General features: G+C 42.9%; 1 protein-coding gene across 5 annotated transcripts in view; it reads left to right on the top strand.

Moving 5' to 3' along the window:
- The window catches only part of CD86 (CD86 molecule), a 71,616-nt gene that overhangs the window by 23,651 nt on the left and 27,579 nt on the right, over positions 1 to 20,386 (top strand). For all 5 annotated transcript variants that reach the window (XM_077118165.1, XM_077118169.1, XM_077118166.1 and 2 more), the window contains one exon: positions 14,242 to 14,291. In XM_077118165.1, coding sequence (XP_076974280.1) covers positions 14,242 to 14,291 — 50 coding nt within the window. The remainder of the gene's footprint in view (positions 1 to 14,241; positions 14,292 to 20,386) is intronic.

Genomic DNA, 20,386 nt, shown 5'->3' with positions numbered 1-20,386 from the left:
GGATCTCTGTGAATCTGTGAGGGAAAGGGCCGCACCCCTGGATCTCTGTGAATCTGTGAGGGAAAAAGCTGCACCCCTGGATCTCTGTGAATCTGTGAGGGAAAAAGCTGCACCCCTGGATCTCTGTGAATCTGTGAGGGAAAAGGCTGCATCCTGGATCTCTGTGAATCTGTGAGGGAAAAGGCTGTATCCTGGATCTCTGAATCTGTGAGGGAAAGGGCTGCATCCCTGGATCTCTGTGAATCTGTGAGGGAAAAGGCTGCATCCTGGATCTCTGAATCTGTGAGGGAGAGGGCTGCATCCCTGGATCTCTGTGAATCTGTGAGGGAAAGGGCTGCATCCCTGGATCTCTGTTAATCTGTGAGGGAAAAGGCTGTACCCCTGGATCTCTGTGAATCTGTGAGGGAAAGGGCTGCATCCTGGATCTCTGTGAATCTGTGAGGGAAAAGGCTGCACCCCTGGATCTCTGTGAATCTGTGAGGGAAAGGGCTGTACCCCTGGATCTCTGTGAATCTGTGAGGGAAAGGGCTGCACCCCTGGATCTCTGTGAATCTGTGAGGGAAAAGGCTGCATCCTGGATCTCTGTGAATCTGTGAGGGAAAGGGCTGCATCCCTGGATCTCTGTGAGGGAAAGGGCTGCACACCTGGATCTCTGTGAATCTGTGAGGGAAAGGGCTGCATCCTGGATCTCTGAATCTGTGAGGGAGAGGGCTGCACACCTGGATCTCTGTGAATCTGTGAGGGAAAGGGCTGTATCCCTAGATCTCTGTGAATCTGTGAGGGAAAGGGCTGCATCCTGGATCTCTGTGAATCTGTGAGGGAAAGGGCTGTACCCCTGGATCTCTGTGAATCTGTGAGGGAAAGGGCTGCACACCTGGATCTCTGTGAATCTGTGAGGGAAAAGGCTGCATCCTGTATCTCTGTGAATCTGTGAGGGAAAGGGCTGCATCCCTGGATCTCTGTGAGGGAAAAGGCTGCATCCTGTATCTCTGTGAATCTGTGAGGGAAAGGGCTGCATCCCTGGATCTCTGTGAGGGAAAAGGCTGCATCCTGGATCTCTGTGAATCTGTGAGGGAAAAGGCTGCATCCTGTATCTCTGTGAATCTGTGAGGGAAAGGGCTGCATCCCTGGATCTCTGTGAGGGAAAAGGCTGCATCCTGGATCTCTGTGAATCTGTGAGGGAAAAGGCTGTACCCCTGGATCACTGTGAATCTGTGAGGGAAAGGGCTGCATCCTGGATCTCTGTGAATCTGTGAGGGAAAGGGCTGCATCCTGGATCTCTGAATCTGTGAGGGAAAAGGCTGCATCCTGTATCTCTGTGAATCTGTGAGGGAAAAGGCTGCATCCTGGATCTCTGTGAATCTGTGAGGGAAAGGGCTGTACCCCTGGATCTCTGTGAATCTGTGAGGGAAAAGGCTGCATCCTGGATCTCTGTGAATCTGTGAGGGAAAGGGCTGCACCCCTGGATCTCTGTGAATCTGTGAGGGAAAGGGCTGCATCCTGGATCTCTGAATCTGTGAGGGAGAGGGCTGTACCCCTGGATCTCTGTGAATCTGTGAGGGAAAGGGCTGTACCCCTGGATCTCTGTGAATCTGTGAGGGAAAGGGCTTTTATAATTAATGTTTGTGATGGGGGTTTCCTCAGGGCTTTACACTCCCTCTCTGAGGTGCATTTGTAGTCATTCTCATCAGTGGAAATGCCCACCTGTCAGAAGTTATCTGGAGCTAAGCAAAAACTCAACCCTAGTCTGCGGTGCTGCTTCTCTCTAGTCAGTTCCCCTTTCTCTGAGTCCTTGTCTCAGTCCTGAGATAAACTCTCTCTCTACAAGGAGCCTGAGGCGGTATGGGGAGCTCTCAACGGCTGCTCCTGGTTTATTCTTAGCACCTTGCTGTTGTGTGCCTTGGGAATGCCACTGGGCTTAGGTGCCTGGTCTCTGGGAGCTGCGGTGGATGGGCATTTGTGACAGGTATGTCCTTATGAAGCTCGTAAGCCTGGGGAGTGTGTCCTGGGGGGGTGTTCAGAACGGGGCCTGATGACCAGCAAAGGTAAGGGGGTATGGAGTGCATGTTTAAAACCCTTGAACATCAGGCTTGATTCTCAGACTGGCTAAGTTGCAGGTGGGACATTACAAAAATGGGTCTCTTCCAGCCAGATCTCTTCATCTGCTGGGATAAGCTAAGGGACAGGGCAGTCAAGAAATAGGAGGTGCTACTTACCAACCACAGGCGGTTGCTTTGGCCTGGGTGCTGGGGACTCTGAGCAACTCTGCTCCAGGAGAAGCTGTCCAAGGATTCCACCCTGCCTGAGCCCCTTGTGCCAGGGGGAGGTCCAGAGGATGGGGGCACGACACGAAGGCTCCCTGCAATGTCCTCTGCTGTGCTGTTTGCCTTTCCCCATCCCTTCTTCCCACCTAAATGCCCCTGCCCAAAAGGCTTAGTCGCTTTTAGCACCCGAGATCAATAGCTCATTTGGAAAGTAGTCTTAGATTCAAAAAGAGCCTAACGGTGATTTCGTGTGTTCTACATGTGGTGAGCACATTTGCATTTTGCAAATAAACTTAAAATAGTGCCTCCATTAATAGTAATTTAAGGTCTGGAGAGACAGGTGAAAATATTTTGTGGCTAAGGGACCTTCCCACTCCTCTCAAATTGTAGTAACTAAGGACATGGCCTGATCCTCTTACATGCAGTGTCAATCTTGGGACTAGGCTCTGGACTAAAATGAATCAAATTATGTTCTCAAGACCACACACACACACATATATGAAAGTGAATTTTATGTCTGCTGTTTACTGATGAAGATGCCATTAATGCTATTTGTGTGAATTATCTTGTGTATGATGGAAGGTTTTATGTATCCTGAATATACTTATTGAGTGCTTACTATATCCAGGTCCTGGATTCTTAATGGAGAACATAAAAGACATGGCCCCTGTACTCTTGAAGCTTCTGGTCTCATGGGGAAACAATATTATTTGAATAATCACACTAAACAATGGTCATATAGCAAGAGTGCTCTGAAGGAAGGAAAATGGTTTTATGTGGCTGTGCTAACCCGTTTAATAACTGTGCCTTTAAGTTTTACATTTTGGTTTCTCCGTTGTCCCTGGTTGTCTGGTGTCCCTTCCTGCATGGAGCTGGGCACGTGGAGGATTGGATTTTATGGGGGCTGGGAGGGGGACGGGTAAGAGGGAAAAGATAACGAAAGCTGAAAAGGTGGGTCAAGTGCCAGATTCTTTAGGAGAAAATCAAGGTTCAAATAAGTGCCAGATTCTTCAGGAGAAAATCAAGGTTCAAATACCACATTTCCAATACTGGACAGAGGTGGGGGTTATGGTTAAAGGAATTAAAGCTATGAGGAGCCAGAACTAGAGCAATGTCAGGTCTGAAACAATGGAGAAGTTCCCGGGCAGTTTAACAGAACCCAGGCAAGTGTTAACCCCCCGCCTTTCACAGCCAGGCAGGCCTGGAGAGGAAGAGTATGTGCGTAGAGCAGAAGGGCCAGAGGCTGGGAATGCTACCCTTTTCTGAACCCATATCTTCTTCCCTAACCTGACATAGAGACCTGTTTCCGGACTGTATGTTGTTGGACTCTCTGGCTGAGATTCAGGGGATAGATGCCATCTTGGATATGTGTAGAGGAAGAGATGTGTGACCTCCATACTTTTCATATCTATCAAGGCCCTGAGACCTTCCCACTGGGAAGGATCTCATTCCCTATCTTTTTCCCTCCTTTCGTAGGCATGATTCCTTCCTGCTTTCCATTTCCTATTTAGATAAATAAACTTGAAGTTAACTCTTGATGGCTCAAAACAAAATATATATATTCTCCCTTCCTACTAGCATTTGCATTTCAACAGGGGTTTTCAAAAAAAAAAAAAATGTCTTGACCCATGCAGTGAGTAATGTGGGAATCCCAAGCACCAGGGCAGGGCCAGTGTGCGGGACTGGGGGAGGGGAACGTCCCTCCAAGGGTGCCCTTGCAACACTGGCTTTGTTCTCTTTGATCATGACTCTGGTTCTGAGAGGACAGGGAAGAGGTTCCGTGGGGGGGCCGGTATGGGCATGACTGCCTATTAATGAGTTCTACGGGCCTCACTTCTTGTGGACAGAGTTCTTGCACAGGCTCAGAGAGACACCTACTTCTAAGCCCTGTAAAACAGTATGTTGCACACCCTGAAGTATTTTTTTGGCCAAAAAAAAAGGGAAAATTAGTTTCCAAACCCATTGATATGTTGTAAAGAGGTGTTCCTTGACTCAGGAAGATCTAATCTTAGACATAACTAAGAGAACTAGCTGTTTGTCTTGTACACAATCTTACTTTTAAAGGACTGAAAAGGCTGAATGCTGTCCCTAGGCTAAGCTCTGTCTTCCTAGCCATTGAAAAAAAAGGACTCTTCATTTTTGTACTTTAGCTACCTACAATGTTAGAGGGTGAATAAAAACATCCTTTTGTTCCCCATGAATCCACATAGACATTTCTTCTTTGTATGTATGCATCTTTGATGCTGCTCTTCTCGTATCTGCGCAGAAATCCCATGCTTCCAATTGGGTGAGAGATAGGACAGCTAATGAAAGGAAGCCAAGGTTTGGGTAAGAAAATTCTCTACAACCTGGGGCTAAGGGGTATTTATTTCATGGAGGGACTGGAAACCAATTAGACGTGTGGTCCAGCCTGGACTAAAAAAAGACATGGCTGGTAAAGGAACCTCAAAGATAACAGAGCTTGGAATGGGTGACTCATATCCAAAGCCAATTCTCTCCTTTGTCAACTCAGTCACCAGGGAGTGCTAATCTTTTTTGTCAAGACATCACTCATGTTCGCTTCTTCCTTGTCTTTTCCCCTGCCTTCCGCCCGCACTGGTCCAGCCTCCTTACCTCAGGTCTGTGACCCTTCAGCATTGGCTTTCGTGGCCACCCATAAACCAGCCCTCACCTTCACTGACAGGCTTATTTTCTCTAAACTTTCATTACGTCATTTTTCTGCTCCTAAACTATTAATCCAAATTTCCCTATTTTCTATCAAATCAAACACAAACTCCTTATCTGACTTCCTAGGCCCCATTAAGCTATTTCACTCCACAGAAATTAATTTGCCATTATTTGTCCAAAGTCAGACTCTCCTCCAGTCCAGTCAGGTTCTCTTGTTCTATAAAGAAGCCATGGTCATTCCATTTTTCCCACAAATCTTTTTATGCTTGATTGTGGCCCAGAAAGTTGTCAAAGGATATTATACCAATAAGAAACATTGAAGGAAGGAAATCCAGGATGACGCCTGTGTTCTCGTGGATCTGATTGTACATGAGTGTGTATCAAGATGATGGCTAAAATATTTATCCAATTAAATTCATTTAAATACTATTCATTAGGACGCAATAGTTCTTTGAGACACATTAAATGGATGCCAAGGATGCAGGGTTGTACCTTATCTCTTTGTATCTATGTGTGGCACCATCATGGGAAGGATTGTTCGAGCAGGCACAGCTGTTCAAGGACAAAGGCAGTTGGCCACCACATCAAGTTCTAGGAAACCAGTGATTGCTAATGTGAAAGGAAGACAGTGGTTCTCTGAGGAAGAATCCGTTAATCAATACAGTGGTCCAGGCTGACAGCTCTCATGTGTGGGAGTATCAAAATTAGTGTACTTACTTAGGGCCCACACTGGGTAGAGCCTCGTCCTCTCTAACAGAAATTGGCTTTCTCGTGCAAGCCCGGGGAGCTGCTCTTGTCATCAGGGTATGGCTCTGAGACCATCCAAGTTTGACCCACCTTTTCTAGATCTAGTTCAAGCCTTACAGCCTCCACACAGACCTTCGGGACTATAACATTGTTTGCTGTTCTCTATCTCTTCTGAAACCCTGGATCACTTGCTGTCAGCACAGAAAACCCTCCGCAAACAAGGAAACCCCTAAATGCACAAACAGAAACATATTGCAACTACCATACCGTATATCCTGCTGAAAATAAGGTGAATCTACTGGAGGAGCAGGGGAAGGTAGTTGTCCAGGTTTCCTCCTTTATTTTGTTCCCTTCCTGGGAATGTAATAAGAATCTGAGAGGAGAACTTAAAACTTACATTTGTCAACATTCTTTCCAGTTCAGTTACCCCTCCTAAAATGTCTCCTCTGCATTATTACCCCACTTTTGTTTGAACTGTTCTGATGATGGGGAGTTCATTTCCTCACAAGAAAGTTCAGTCCATGTTTCAAGTGCTCTGTTAAAAGTTCTTCATCATCTGCAGCTGAAATCTGGCTTCTTCTAAGTTCCAATTATTGGAATTACTTGCCCTTCAGCAACAGTGCAAGTGTCCTTGCATGGGGAGGGCCTTTACATATTTGCAGATGACATGGTATACTCACAGCCTTCTCTTCTCCAGGTTCCTTACCCCAGTCCTTTTAACTGCTCCTCATTTGACGTAATGTCATTATTACCTAGTGAATTTTGCTGCTTCTTTTCTTGATAAAATCTAATTTGTCAGTGTCATTCAAGTATAACTGACCTCAGTGAACGTGATACTAACTACGAGATTGGTCTGATGAGCAGAGTGGCCAAATTCTTCATTTGTACCTAAGACTGCATTCATTTTTTTGATTAACCACATCACACTAAGTGATCATTGATTTCTACATATAGTGTGGATGAAGCTATTTCTCTACTCTCTACTTACTCCACCTACAGAGTTGTTATTTTAAAATTTGAATACAGACTTTCACACTTAACCTCATGAGATTTACTGTGTTGGTTTTATTCCCTTTTTTCAGGCTTTATGAATAACAATTCAGCTGACCAGCTTATAACTGGCTGATTTTTATGTGATTTATACATTTGTAAACAGAAATATGCTTTCTATCTTGTGTCTGATGCTCCTTTTATCTAGGGTTTGGACAGATGAATAAAAGAATAAATAAATAATGAGGACAAAGGGTCAAAAAAATTGGGTAGATGGAAATACTAGTGGTCAATGAGAGGGAGGAGTTAAGGTACATGGTATGTATGTGCTTTTTCTTTTTTCTTTTTATTTCTTTTTCTAGAGTGATGCAAATGTTCTAAAATGATCATGGTGATGAATATACAACTATATGATGATACCGTGAGCCACTGATTGTGCATCATGTGTGAAATGTATGTGTGTGAAGATTTCTCAATAAAAATATAAAAAAAGAAATATGTTTTCTGAGCTTTCAATAATAATTTCACTAAATATGTGAACTAGAAAAAAAGTTAAAAACAAAACAGCCCTGTCGTACTTTCTGTGGCATCAATCTGTTAAGCAAGAATGATCCCCAGCACTCAGTTGTTAAATGAATGAATGAATGAATACTTTATCTTCAGTCCTCACATTTAATCCATCACCATGACCTTTTGATTTTAATCCCAGATTTCTGGAATCTATCTACTTCTCTCTACTTCTGCTGCTACTACCCTAGACATAATAGCCATCTCTCATTTAGAACTACTGCAGCAGTCAACTGATTGGCAGCCATTCTGTCTTCCACACTACCCACTGCTACACAGTAGTCGTAGTCACCTTTTCAAAGTATAAAGCTGATTATATCACTCTTCTGCTTTCACTCCTTCGGGGGCTCACACTGCTATCAGAATAAAGGCCAAAAACCTTAAGTGGCTTATACAGCAAGCATGGCCTGGAGCCTCTGACCTCTCCAGCTGTGTCTCCCCCCTCTCTCTGCGCTCCACCGACATTGACCATCTTGCACTCTCTTTCATGCACGCTCCTGCCTCAGTGCCTTTGCACATACTCTTCCCTTTGCCTGAAATCTTTCCTAGCCACCCTCAACCCTGTACTCAGTTAACTCCTCCTCAATCAGGTCTGTGTATCTATTGGTGCATAACAAACTGCCCCCAAATTTAGCAGCTTAAAACAACAAGTATTTCATTCTACCTTACAATGTGGTGGGCCAGAAATTTGGGTAGTGATCTGGATGTCCTTGTGTTCCTCATGAGGACATCAGCTAAGGTCACCTGGTGGCATTAAGCTGGTGCATAAGCTCATCTAGAGCTGTGGTGTCCATCCAGCTCAGTAGCCACTAGCCACATGTGAGCCCTTGAAATATAGCTAATCTGAATTGAGACATGCTATAATTGTAAAATACCCATCAGATTTTTAAGGATTTAATACAAAAAAAAATGTAAAATATCTCCATAATTTTTATTTTGATCATACATTGAGATGACGTTTTATATATAGTGGGCCAAATAAAATATATTATTAAAATTGATTTCACCTGTTTTTTAGCATTTTTATTTGGTATTAGAAATTTTCAAATTACATATGTGGCTTGCATTGATTGTATTTCTGTTGGACAGTGCTGATCTACAGTAGGAGTTGGCATCTCTTTCTATACAGGGCCAGGTAGAAAATATTTTTGTCCTTATGAGCTGTGTGGGATCTTTCACATGCACTCAACTCTGCCTTGTGTGAGTCATAGACAATGATTACACAAATGGGTGTGGCTGAGCGCCAATAAAACTTCATTTAGAAGAACAGGCAGTGGGCCAGATTTGGTCAGCAGGCTGTAGTTTGCTAACCCCTGACCTAGAAGATCCAGGATTTCATTCATACGCCTGGTGTCTTGGCACAGATGACTGGAAGGCTGAACTCCATTGAGACTGTTGACTCAAACACCTACACATGGCATCTCTGGCAAGATGGTCTTAGAGCCCCAGAAGCTGCAAAGCTGCTTATGACTTAGGCTCAATGTCCTAGAGTATCACTTCTACTACGTTCTATTGGTCAAACAAGTCACTAGGGTCAGCCCAAATTTAAGGAGAGGAGAATTAGACTCAACCTTTATATGAAAGGAGCAGCAAAGAATCAGTGGCTATCATTAACCTACATCATTCTTCAAATTTCAGTTTAGGCTACATCTGTTACAGGCTTTCAAAGTACCACAAACCTCTCCTTTTAGCATTAATCATAGTTATAATTTCACATTTATTTGATCATTACCTTCCTCTTTCACTAAATTTTAAGCAGCCGCATAAAGAGGAATTAATTCTGGTTTTGCCCATTATTACATCCCCAGCACCTAGCACAACTGATATTTGTAAAACGAATGAACAAACACCATTAAGGTACAGTTTTTCAGTCAAGTTAACTGAACTAATAATGACCCCATATTTTTCCATATGACAGGAGACACTCTGTCAGAAGAAACCTTGTGAAAATTCAGATACATAATCAACCTTCATATTTTGCAATTCAGAAGCCTTTGAAAAAGGAAATGAGCATACCCCATTTTAACCAGTACCTCAAGGGTAATAATAGCTGCTCTAAAGATAAAGCTGCAGGTTCTAGTGCTCAGAGAAGTAATTTAGTGCACGATGTCGCTCCCAGGCAGGCAGCTTAGGCTCCTCCTAGACCTCAAGTGTTGCCTCACCCAGCTGAGAACAACCACCGTGCAAGCATGGACACAAGTGTGAGCTGGCAGAAGGCATTGGGCTGAGACCGAGTGCTGGGCTGAGGCAGCCCCAGCCCTTCCTTCACGGACATTGTGGTTTCTCCTGCTTTGCTTGGAGCCTTTTTTTTTTTTTCACTGCCTTTCACAATGGTCCTGGAACTTACAGTTATTTGTAGACCCTCACACTTTAGCACTGGGTAAGGGACCAAGACCTACCATCTTTATATCCCTGACCACTTCTAGAACAAGCCTGACACTTTGTAAATTCAGTAAATGTTTGCCTGAAAAAACTTTTAATAAATCACCTTCCCTCATTTCCAGTCTGCACTCAGATCTGTACTCCCCTCTCCTTCCCCATCTCTGGCCTCCTGCACACCCCTTTATACTACCTTTTACCTGCAGTACATCCCAAATGCTCTTCAGATCTGCCACTCAAATAATGCCCTTTATTTCCCACCCACCCCCTTCTTTTTTCCACAATACTCCTATTTTTTTGCATGGGTAGGCACTGGGAATTGAACCTGGGTCTCCAGCATGACAGGTGAGAAATCTGCCACTGAGCCACTGTGGCCTGCCCAATACTCCTATTTTCCAGAGCTCGCCTAAGTGTGGTTGAGATGAATTCCTCCTGTGTGCCTGAGGCTAAGCCCACTCTGAAAACGGATACTGCCCTGCATTAGGCAGAGAAGCACTCTCTCTGCCTGACACATAGGAAGTGCTCATTGTAGAATGAAATACATTCTCAGGAATGATATTCTTCCCAGAGACAGGGCCATGTGTGGGCCTCTCCCACACCCATCCCACCCTATCTCCCTGAATCCCACTCTGATTCTAGGAGCTCCCATCACACCTGGCCCAGAGGATGTGCTGCTCTCCTCTTAATTTTGAGAGAAGGTAGAATTAGAATCATTTTCTTCTTGTTCCTGCATGAACCAGGCTGGAATTTTTTAAGGAGCTATACTAAAACGTTAAAGAGAACACAGTGAGAATGCATGGATTTAAATCTCAACTCTATCATTTGCTGGCTAGGTGGCCTGGGGGCAAGTTCCTTAAACCCTGAGACTCCATTTCTTGATCTGTAACATGGGGGAGACCATCCCACCATGGTGTGAGGAGCCACATTCTGCTGGTTCTTACTCATGTCCTATGATTTTCCAGGCAGAGAAGGTAAGAGTGGAGAATAAAGCCCCATCCATGACTGTAATTCTTCTTGGGTTTCCAACCCACTGAGAGGTCTCCAGTTCACCCACCTCACAGCTCCCAGATGACGGAAATCTCCTCTCAGAGAATCCCCCCCAAAATTTTTAGGTTCTTTCCTCTCCCATTCCCCTTTTTGTTCTCTCCCTGCAAGCACAAAGAGTTTCCACTTGATGGACTTTCTAGAGAGAGCAATGTCCTGCTTTCATGGCTGGAGGTTCATTCCTGAGGGAGCAGTGCCATTCCTGCTTCTCTTCAGAGCCAGCGACATTGAAGAAGCCTCCTCACCATCTCCACCCCTACTACACACTCATGGCATGAGAGGAATTCCTCACATGGGGTATTTATATTTTAGAGAAAAGGATCTTGTCATTCTTGGGTATTTTGTACACCATATTTTAAGAGGAGCATTGACAAGCTAGAAGTATCCAAAGTAATGTCCAGGATGGTGTGCTGTGAAGTTTACTAAAAGGACTGGAGCTGCTCGGTCAGAATGTTCAGGAGAGATGTGACTGCTATCCTTAAATCCTCAGGGGCATTTCCAGAAAGAGGTAACACTTACTTGGTAGTTCCAGAGAAAAAAAACAGTACCAATGACAAGAAATTAAGGTGAGGTGGCTTCTAACACAAGGATAGAGGTGGTTGATCATCTATCAGGGATGTTAACAATACCACATGCCAGGAATCAGGCTATGTTGACCTCACAAGAATCCAAAGTAGGTAAGTTTTGTTATCCCCATTTTACAGATGAGGAGAGTGAGGCACAGGGAAGTTAGGTAATTTGACCAAGGTTTCGCAGCTACTAAGTGCAGAGCTGGGATTTGAACCAGCATTCTCAAACACTGCATGAAATTAAAGGGTTCAAGGGCCATATTAATTTCATATGGTTATTGAATCAAAGGTGATTTGTTAACTCTATAGCAAAATACAATTTGATTATGTGTCTCTCTTTGACACATTGCCCAAAAATGCAAGGCAGAAAAAAGTATTATCTTTGGTTGGGTCAAGCACACTGATTTCTGGTTTGTAAACAATAGGAGATTTCTACATTAGTGGGAGTTTGCACTCAAGAAGCTCCCAGTCCTCAGATTGCACGACAAATAGGATATTTCTGGTGATTTACAATGAGAATGCACACAGCAATCCAGTGGAAAGCTCTGTTCCTAGGCTCTGTACTTTAATGTGATTAGTTTTGGCTCAACTGATGATACTTAAGCTCTGAATCCTATTTAAATTTTCTACTGAAATATGTTACTGGATATATTTGCAACTCATCACAAAGTGCTAATTTCTTCTCTCTTTCTCTCCTACAAATCAATAAAAAAATAAGAAAAGATCAACATTCCAAATTAAAAATGAACAAATGAAATGTATAGAATGTATATAGAACAAGAAATATTATGTCTTATATACGTGTATATATTTTTTTTCTTTTTTTTTTTTTTTTTGCGTGGGCAGGCATCGACAATCGAACCCAGGTCTCCAGCATGGCAGGCGAGAACTCTGCCTGCTGAGCCACTGTGGCCCACCCTATCTTTTATATTTTAAAAGATTCTTATGCTCATTCATAATAAGAGAAATTTATTTTTTAATTTTATTGAGATGCCATTTTCATATTTCCTGGTGGCAAAGATCACAAATTTGGTAACAAACCATGTTGGCAAAAGGTGGCAAAATAAGCATTCTCATGTTTTATTGGTGGAGTGTAAACTGATATGATCTTAGGGGGAGCAATTTGTCGATACCTGTGAAGGTAAAAATTGCAAATACCCTTTGACTCATTAGTCAAGCAGTTTTACTTCTAGGAATACTGCCTACTCAAACACATGCTATGGCATATATTCAGGATTATTCATGTCAGCAAAAGACTGGAAACAACCTAAATGTCCATCAACCTGTGGTAAAATAAATTATTGCTGTCCATACAATAGAATAATATGCAGCTTTTAGAATGCGTATACTCAGTATGTGCTGATACTGAGCTATCACCAAGATGGTGGTAAGTATGCAAAACAGTGTCTACAGTATGCTCCATCTGAGTTTAAAAATAAAAAGAATATGGGTGCATTTTAAATTTTATTTGTCTTTTTTTGTTTTTGCTTTACCTAGAATAACTGCAAGTAGAGGCAAGAAACTGGTGACAGATAACAAGGCTCATGTCTAGTTATGTCTGTGAAGGAGAATTAGATGACTAGGGAAGAGCTGGGAGACTTGCTTTCCAGTATTCATCACTTTCACCTTTTAAATTTAGTGCCATGAGCGCGTAGATCTATTAAAAATGTAATTTAGAAGGGGAGAAACATGACAGGCGTATTTGGCCCGACACCCTGTGCTGAGTCTTATAGAGCGTAGAAGAAGGATGTCTAAGTACATCCCAAAGGGCTGAGACATGGCTACTAGAGAAACCATTCCCCCAAACCCCAAATGAAGAATTTCCTTTCTGCTCTCAGAAATAGTTGTGCACCTTCTCCTGAGCATTGCTTTGTCTGTATCATATGGACAGATCTATAAATTAATTCACCGATCAGATTCCCTTTTCATATTTGGCTGCTGGCCAAACTGGTGACCAGCCTTGGGCCAGATGAGCAGATTTCTATGTTAAGCCTTAAGTATTGGTGTTGGACTCGGCTTCATTTTTTTTGCATGCCTTTGACTGGCTTTTTCACCCATTGCCAACATTGATCATCTTTCTTTAATTAATGCTTTCCCTGTAAGTAGCTCTACATCATTTTGTTCCAAGTTAGAGTGAGTGGGTAGAGAAGGAGGGAGGGAGGGCGAGAGAGGAGGAGAGAGAGGATAGAGATTATGACGCTATGCATGTCATTTTTCTTGGCTTCATCATGTAGATTAAGGGAATACTCGAGTGCAGCGGTTCTTGATGAATGGTCCTTGAACTAGCGACAGGAGCAGCAGCAACTGTCAGCTTTTTAGAAAGGAAAATTCCATCCCAACCTTCTAAATCAGGATGTCTGGGGATGGGGACTGGGGAACATTTACCATGCCACCCAGGTGACTCTTAGGCCCATTAAAGTTTGAGAACCAAAACTATAAGAGGCAAATCAAAGGATGGTTGGTTTCTAAGCATACACACTCCATTAGCCCTCTCATACGTAGTGTGTGGGTCAAGATAAGTAATGGCAACACCCAAAAAAGGCAATCCTCCAAATCGCAATAGGTGAACACAACAAAAGTGTACTTTTTCCTCAGGTTGCAATCCTATATGGATCAGTAGGGGGGTAGAGGAGTCTGTTTTATCAATTTATTCAGCGAACCAGCTGCCATCTCCTAGGCTCTTAGACAGCTCTGGATCCTCTGCATCCAAGAAAGCAAGGGAGGAAGGAGAGGGAGGAATTTTTCTGGGCCTGGTCAGGAAGTAACCTCCTTCTCTCCACTCCCATCCCATTGGTGGGAACCCTGTTACATGGCCTGCCTAAATACAGAGAAGACTAGAAAATAAAGTCCATCTGTGGGGCTGGGAGGAAAAGGAAATGGGTTTGATGACGATGGAGTACTGTCTGCCACATCCATAACCTAAGTGAATCCCAAATTCCTCACATCACGCTGGTGAAGACTGTTTTCCAGTTTCATCTTCTAATCAAGTTTTATCTTTTCTTTCTTACCTCTAGCACAATGGGACTGTATAGCACTCTCCTTGTGATGGCCCTCCTTCTCTCTGGTAAGAACCGTTTGGCTTTGCAAAGCCCCAGAATCCTTCCACTGACTCCTGGGTGAGTCCGAACACTACACATCCAGGCCTGAGACTTGGTGGATTTTAGTCACTTTCTACCAGGGTGGCACAATACCGCATGTAAGAAGACTTTCTTGGAGAAGAAGGAAGCATTGTGACTGAGCCCAGGAGTCTCAGCGGACAGCAGGCAGGGCCAGCCCGAAACAGAGACCTACCCTTTGTGTACCTTCTCCTCCTCAGCCTTCTCACCCCTGTGGGTGCTAGATGTGCACAGAGCAGGCTAGGGAGGGGTCTGTCCGGCAGTGTCCAGAGAGCCAGGGGAAACTTCTTGGGCTGGCACCGCTGAGGCTTAACCCTTTTGCTCCTGGTATATACTCCCTTCTGGTCTTCTCTGTCCTCATTTCTTTGGAAACAGTGGCCGGGCTTCCAAAGATCTCTTTCCATTAGGAGCGTCGTCTGCATGTCCCCTGTCTTTCCTCTCTGTCTCTGCTCCCTTCTCTACCAACTCATGCTCACAAACTGTAATTGCCACAGCTAACTGGGAGGAGCAAGAAATCCAGCCCTTCCACTACCTACTTCAGCTAGTTATGCCATCAGGTTGACTGAGAAGCTGAAACTTCAGGGCCCCTCATTTGCACAAGCCCCTTTAAAATCCCCTTCCATGACCCCTTGAGCAGTCCTAGCAGTGCACATCATCTGTTTTGGTAAAATTTGCATAATTAAAACATTTTAACCGCAATAAGTTAAGCCTACTGACCTCTCTCCACGGGGACTTCCCCCACCATCACACTCCTGGCAGCGGCTTTGTTGTAGCCTTACCATTTTGTATTTGTAGCTTTGTATCCTTTTTCTTAAAGTTTCCCCCAAATTTTATAAGCTTCGGGCCTTACAGAACTTGGATCTTCCCTGTTTGCTGCTCTTCTCTGAGTTTCAGTTTCATCCGTCTGTAAAATGGCAATGACCGATGTCCCAGCCATACATCCCGTGACTCTGCGCCTTTCAGTTTCCCTGCCCGTCCCTTCCTGATGTCCCGCCTTTGCTCACTCCCAGCATGGAGAGGAAGCTGTCCCAGTCATGGTGAGAGGCAGACAGTGAGGGTCTACTGAGCCTGCAGTTTGGCTACAGCAGCCCACAGGTCATCCCAACTAACCGAGCCAGCTACGGGACACAACTCCAGATCACCAGACAGAGGCCTTTGTCACACCCTGTCGTCGGTGATGGGGAGTCAGGGGAAGAGGGGGAGATGCTGCCTCAGATCAGCACTGGCTGGGACAAGCCTTTTTGCTTAGAACCTAGGAACTTGTTGAATCCACAACTGTGAGGTCTATAGACGTGTCCCATAACCTGAGAGTGAAGAAAGGAAAATGCCCTGGGAGCAAATTTTCAGATAAGTCTGAATTGAGACACCATCTTCCCCAAAACTCCCCAGCCCTGAACACTGGAAATGAGAAAGTAGAGCTGAGAAATTCTATCAAAACTACGTTCAGAGGATGCACGGGTCGTTCAGTGGTAGAATTCTCACCTGCCATGTGGGAGACCTGGGTTCGATTCCCAGCCCATGAACCCCCACCAAAAAATAACAAAATCGTGAACAAAAATTCCCCATGATATACATATCACATATCTGCCTCTGTGTGTGTGTATGTTTAAATACAGAAATATATATAGGTAGAGGAACACATTAAAAAGAAAATTGTCCATGTGTCACTTTTGCCCTTGCCTTGCCTTTGAAACTGCTTGGTAAGTTTTTAGTTCCTATAAAGAGAGTTATCAAGATTGAAACCTTGAAAAGAAATCCACTAAATGGTGGCTATTTATGTTTTATGCTGGTGGAAGAACAAATTATTATATTTTTGGCAGTGCAAATTAAAGCTAGGATAAGAAGATGGTGACACCTGAGTACAAAAACATTGCCAATATGCCATACACTATTTAAACATACACACACAAGCACAGGTCTGCTTACCAGGCTAGAGACTAGTAAACTGGCCATAGAGCAGGCATCCAAAGGGAGAAAGGAAATACAATTGGCCTAGATAATCCACAGCAAAAATTCAAGACTGAACGATTCACTCGATGGCAAAGATAAAACAGTAGAGTGAAACAAGTCTGTTTTCCCTGTTCTTCCCACATTTTTGTGTCCTCGCCTTAGTCATCGTAGCTGCCTGTCCCAGCCTTTGAGTCTAAAATTGGATAATCGCTTAAGACCGAGAAGAGTGAGAGGGCAACTGTGGCCTTGCAGAATTAGGTTATGATTATGCTTTTATTTACAAAACTAAAGGAATTCTCCTGAGTGCCACTTGCAGAAGCACCTCTAACTGTCAAGCTAAATTTGCCGCCATTCTGGTGCTTCCATCATGGGTAAGACTGGAGTGATTCTTGGGCGATGAGTGGCTCACACACCGGGAAGAGGTATCCATCTAGTTTGACTTTTGAACGTTGTTCTCCTTTTTGCCTGAGGGTTCTCTGGGTCCTAGGGCTTCTCATTCCTCTCAACAGTACCTCTGGTTCAATAGCATACATGGAACAGAAGTTGGGGTCTTTCTTCACCTTAAGATTTTCATGAGGCCTATGTTTCTATAATTAACTTTGAATTGCATTTCCTGCTGTATATAGTAATGACTAAACTCACAGGTCTGCTTACCCAGATGTAAATGAACAGTTCAGATCCATTGTTCCCCCCAAATTGTCATGGAGCCTGATAGTTCTGTATTGGAGTATTGCTTTGTGTTAAACCAGTTTCTGGGTCTTTTTGACGTACATGTACTCAGCAGAGAGTATGGTGCCGGTTTGAATCTGTGGTGTACCCCAGAAAAGTCAAGTTCTTTAATCCTCACTCAATATTGCTGGTTGGGAGCTCTTTTATTGTTTCCATGGAGACGTGACCCACCCAATTGTGGGTGGTGACTTTTGATTAGGTGGTTTCTGTGGAGATGCGTCTCCACCCATTCAAGGTGGGATTGCTTACTGGAGTCCTTTAAGAGGGAACCATTTTGGAAAAAACTACAGAGCCACTGGAGCCAATAGAACAACAGAGCCAACAGAGCAGACAGATCCCCAGGGAAGCCGCTGAAGAGAAAGCTAGCAGATCTCACCATGTGCCTTCCAGGGGCTAGAGAAACCCTGAATGTCATCGGCCTCTTGAACCAAAGTATCTTTCTCTGGATGCCTTAGATTGGACATTTTTATAGCTTGCTTTAATTTGGAGGTGGGGTTTTTTTCTTTCTTCTTTTTTTTTTTTTTAACATGGGCATGCACCGGGAAATGAACCTGGGTCTCCAGCACGGCAGGAGAGAATTCTGCCACTGACCCCCATCGCACCGCCCTAATTTGGACATTTTCATGACATCAGAACTGTAAGCTTTCAACTTAATAAATTCCCCTTTTTAAAAGCCATTCTGTTTCAGGTAAATCACATTCTGGATGCACATTCTGCATGCAAACTAGAGCAAGCATCTTACCCCCAAATTAGGTGATAATTTTCATGGAATGGAAGTTCCAGAGGGAATGGACTATCAGATAAGTGAATTTAATGGAAGATGGTTGTTAATTAGGATGATACAGGGTTGTTTGGGAGCAAGAGTGAAATTGGGAGGGAATAGAGAGTCTCTAATGGCAGGAGGACACCTCTGGGGAGGAGCAAGAATTTGAGAAGCTGTGGTTTACTTTCCCTTTGTAGGAGAGTGTTTTAATACCATTTCCTGAATATGAAACCTTGGATTTTGGTCCCCTCGTTACTGTTGAAATTGTACTAGTAGCCCTTTCTCTATAGCCAAGAGCATACTCTAGAGCTGAGCTGTTCCACAGAGGTGAGTGCTCTACCACTGCCAGGACATAGGACCAGGTTTCAGGACATTAGAATTAGAAAAACACTGGTAACACCCTCCAAGATTATTTACCCATTCTTGGTTTCATTTTCACTATTTCTTTTACTCCCTCTCACTCCAGATGTTTCTATTAAAAAGTTTTCAACTCCGTCTCCCTACCCTTAAAAGTTTTTTTTTTTTTTTGGTTCAAAGAAACAGAGAAGAGACTAAAATAGTTTATATATAGTTGTGATAAAAAAATCAATACAAATCTCTTAGACTTTCTACTCAATATTGTTTTATAATACTTCTCCATGTTTCTAAATGCTCTTCATTTTTATGCTAGTCCATTTAGTCAAAATTCTATAATTGGTTTTATTTCTCTTTTTTGCATCTTATTCATTTGGAATATATTATCTTATTGTCTCCTTTGGTTTATGACTGCTGGTATCAGTGTGATTATCACTATTTTATAGGTAATCTTTTTTTTCTGATGAGTTTTTGTATTGGTTTGTTAAGCTGCTGGAATGTAATATACCAGAAATGGAATGACCTTTAAAAAGGGAATTTAATAAGTTACAAGTTTACAGTTCTAAAGCCATATATGTGTCTCAACTAAGGTATTCAGAGAAAAATACCTTGGTTCAGGGAAGACCCATCTGGAAAGGTATGTGGCTGACATCTGCTGGTCCTTATTCCCTGTTACATTGTTTCCAGCATCTGATACCAGTGGCTTCTTCTCTAAGTGTCTGTGGGCCTCCGCTTAGCTTTTCAAGGACACAATTCTGGGTTCTGGTTTGCTTAGCATCTCATGGGAAGGCACATGGCAATGTCTGCCAGGCTCTGCCCTTGTCTAAGCATTTGCTGTATGTCTTGGCACGCCAAGCATCTCCAAACATCTGTGTCTCTGTCAGCTCTGAAGCGACTGATCTCCAAGCATCTATAGCTGAGGTTTCTTCAAAATGTTTCCTTTTTTAATGGATCCAGTAAATTAATCAAGACCCACCTTGAATGGGTGGTGTCACATCTCCGTCTAATCAAAAGATCACACCCACAATTGGGCACATCACATCCCCATGGAGATAATCTAATCAAAAGTTTTCACCTACAATGTTGAATCAGGATTAAAAGAAATGAGTGCCCCCTCAAGATTGGATCAGGATTAAAACATGGCTTTTATGGGGTACATATGGTTTCAAACTGGCACAGTTTGTATAAAGCATTTTTTTATACTTTGTTTAGCTGGGTAACCACAATGTTTCTGAATATGGATTTGTTTTCATTTATCTTGTTTGGCACTTAAAATGAACTTTTGATCCCAGTACTCATGCCTTTCTTCAATTCTGGAGATTCTTCACCATTATCTTTTCAAATATTGCTTATCCACCATTCCCTCCATTCATTTATAGAAATTGCTAGAACCTCTTAGGCTAATTCTTTGTGACTTTTAATCTGCCCTTTCACATTTTTATTTCTTTCTCTTTCAGTGCTGCCTTCCATAAGAATTTCTCGGTATTACCTTCCAATTGATAATTCTCTCTTTGTGTTCATTCTAGACTTTATTCTACCTGTTTGGAGTTATTTTAATCATTGTTTTTAATTTCCATAATTTAAAACACATTCATAAACATATTATTGTTGCATTTTCTCTATTTTTATATTTTATTATTTTAAAATGCTTATATATTCAATAGATTTGAAATAAGTATTTCTTCAAATACCTTTTTGAGGATCCCATGTACACTTATTTTATAAATCTTTTATGGTGGGGCAGAGTAAATTTATCTACAAATTATTGAATTTCTTGCCTAGTTTTCATGTGCCTGGTATTTTGTTTTGCAACTCATTTTGAATGTTTTCTCTGCTTCTCCACCTCTAGTTTTCTCTACCCCTCCCTGTCTGATAGTTTTATGGTTGCCTCTACGTAGCCTTTCAAGCTTCTGCATCAAAACCAGCTCTTCTTTTAGTGATATATGTGGTAGATAGAGTCACCAGGCTAGTGGGTACTTTGTCTCATTTCTAGTCACTGGGCTACAATGGTGTCCTCTTGTGTTTGGGCAAGCAATTGCATATACATCATAGGCCAGGCAGATGTTGGCTGTGGTTTTTCTGTTTTCAGTATTTTTTTATTAATGGAAGCATCATATCCCAGCCCCTGGTTTTAGGTATTATTCTTTTATCCTATTTTGCAGGAGGCACTTTTCATTCTCATCCTTCCCTACTTCCCGCCCCTGCTGGAGCTAAGCTTTTCATTACCTCTGCCTGTTTTCAGATCTG

The sequence above is a fragment of the Tamandua tetradactyla genome, chromosome 10 (genome assembly GCF_023851605.1).
Source record: "Tamandua tetradactyla isolate mTamTet1 chromosome 10, mTamTet1.pri, whole genome shotgun sequence".
NCBI lineage: Eukaryota > Metazoa > Chordata > Mammalia > Pilosa > Myrmecophagidae > Tamandua > Tamandua tetradactyla.
The sequence above is the reverse complement of the archived record's forward strand: the minus strand, read 5'-3'. Positions and strand labels throughout refer to the sequence as shown.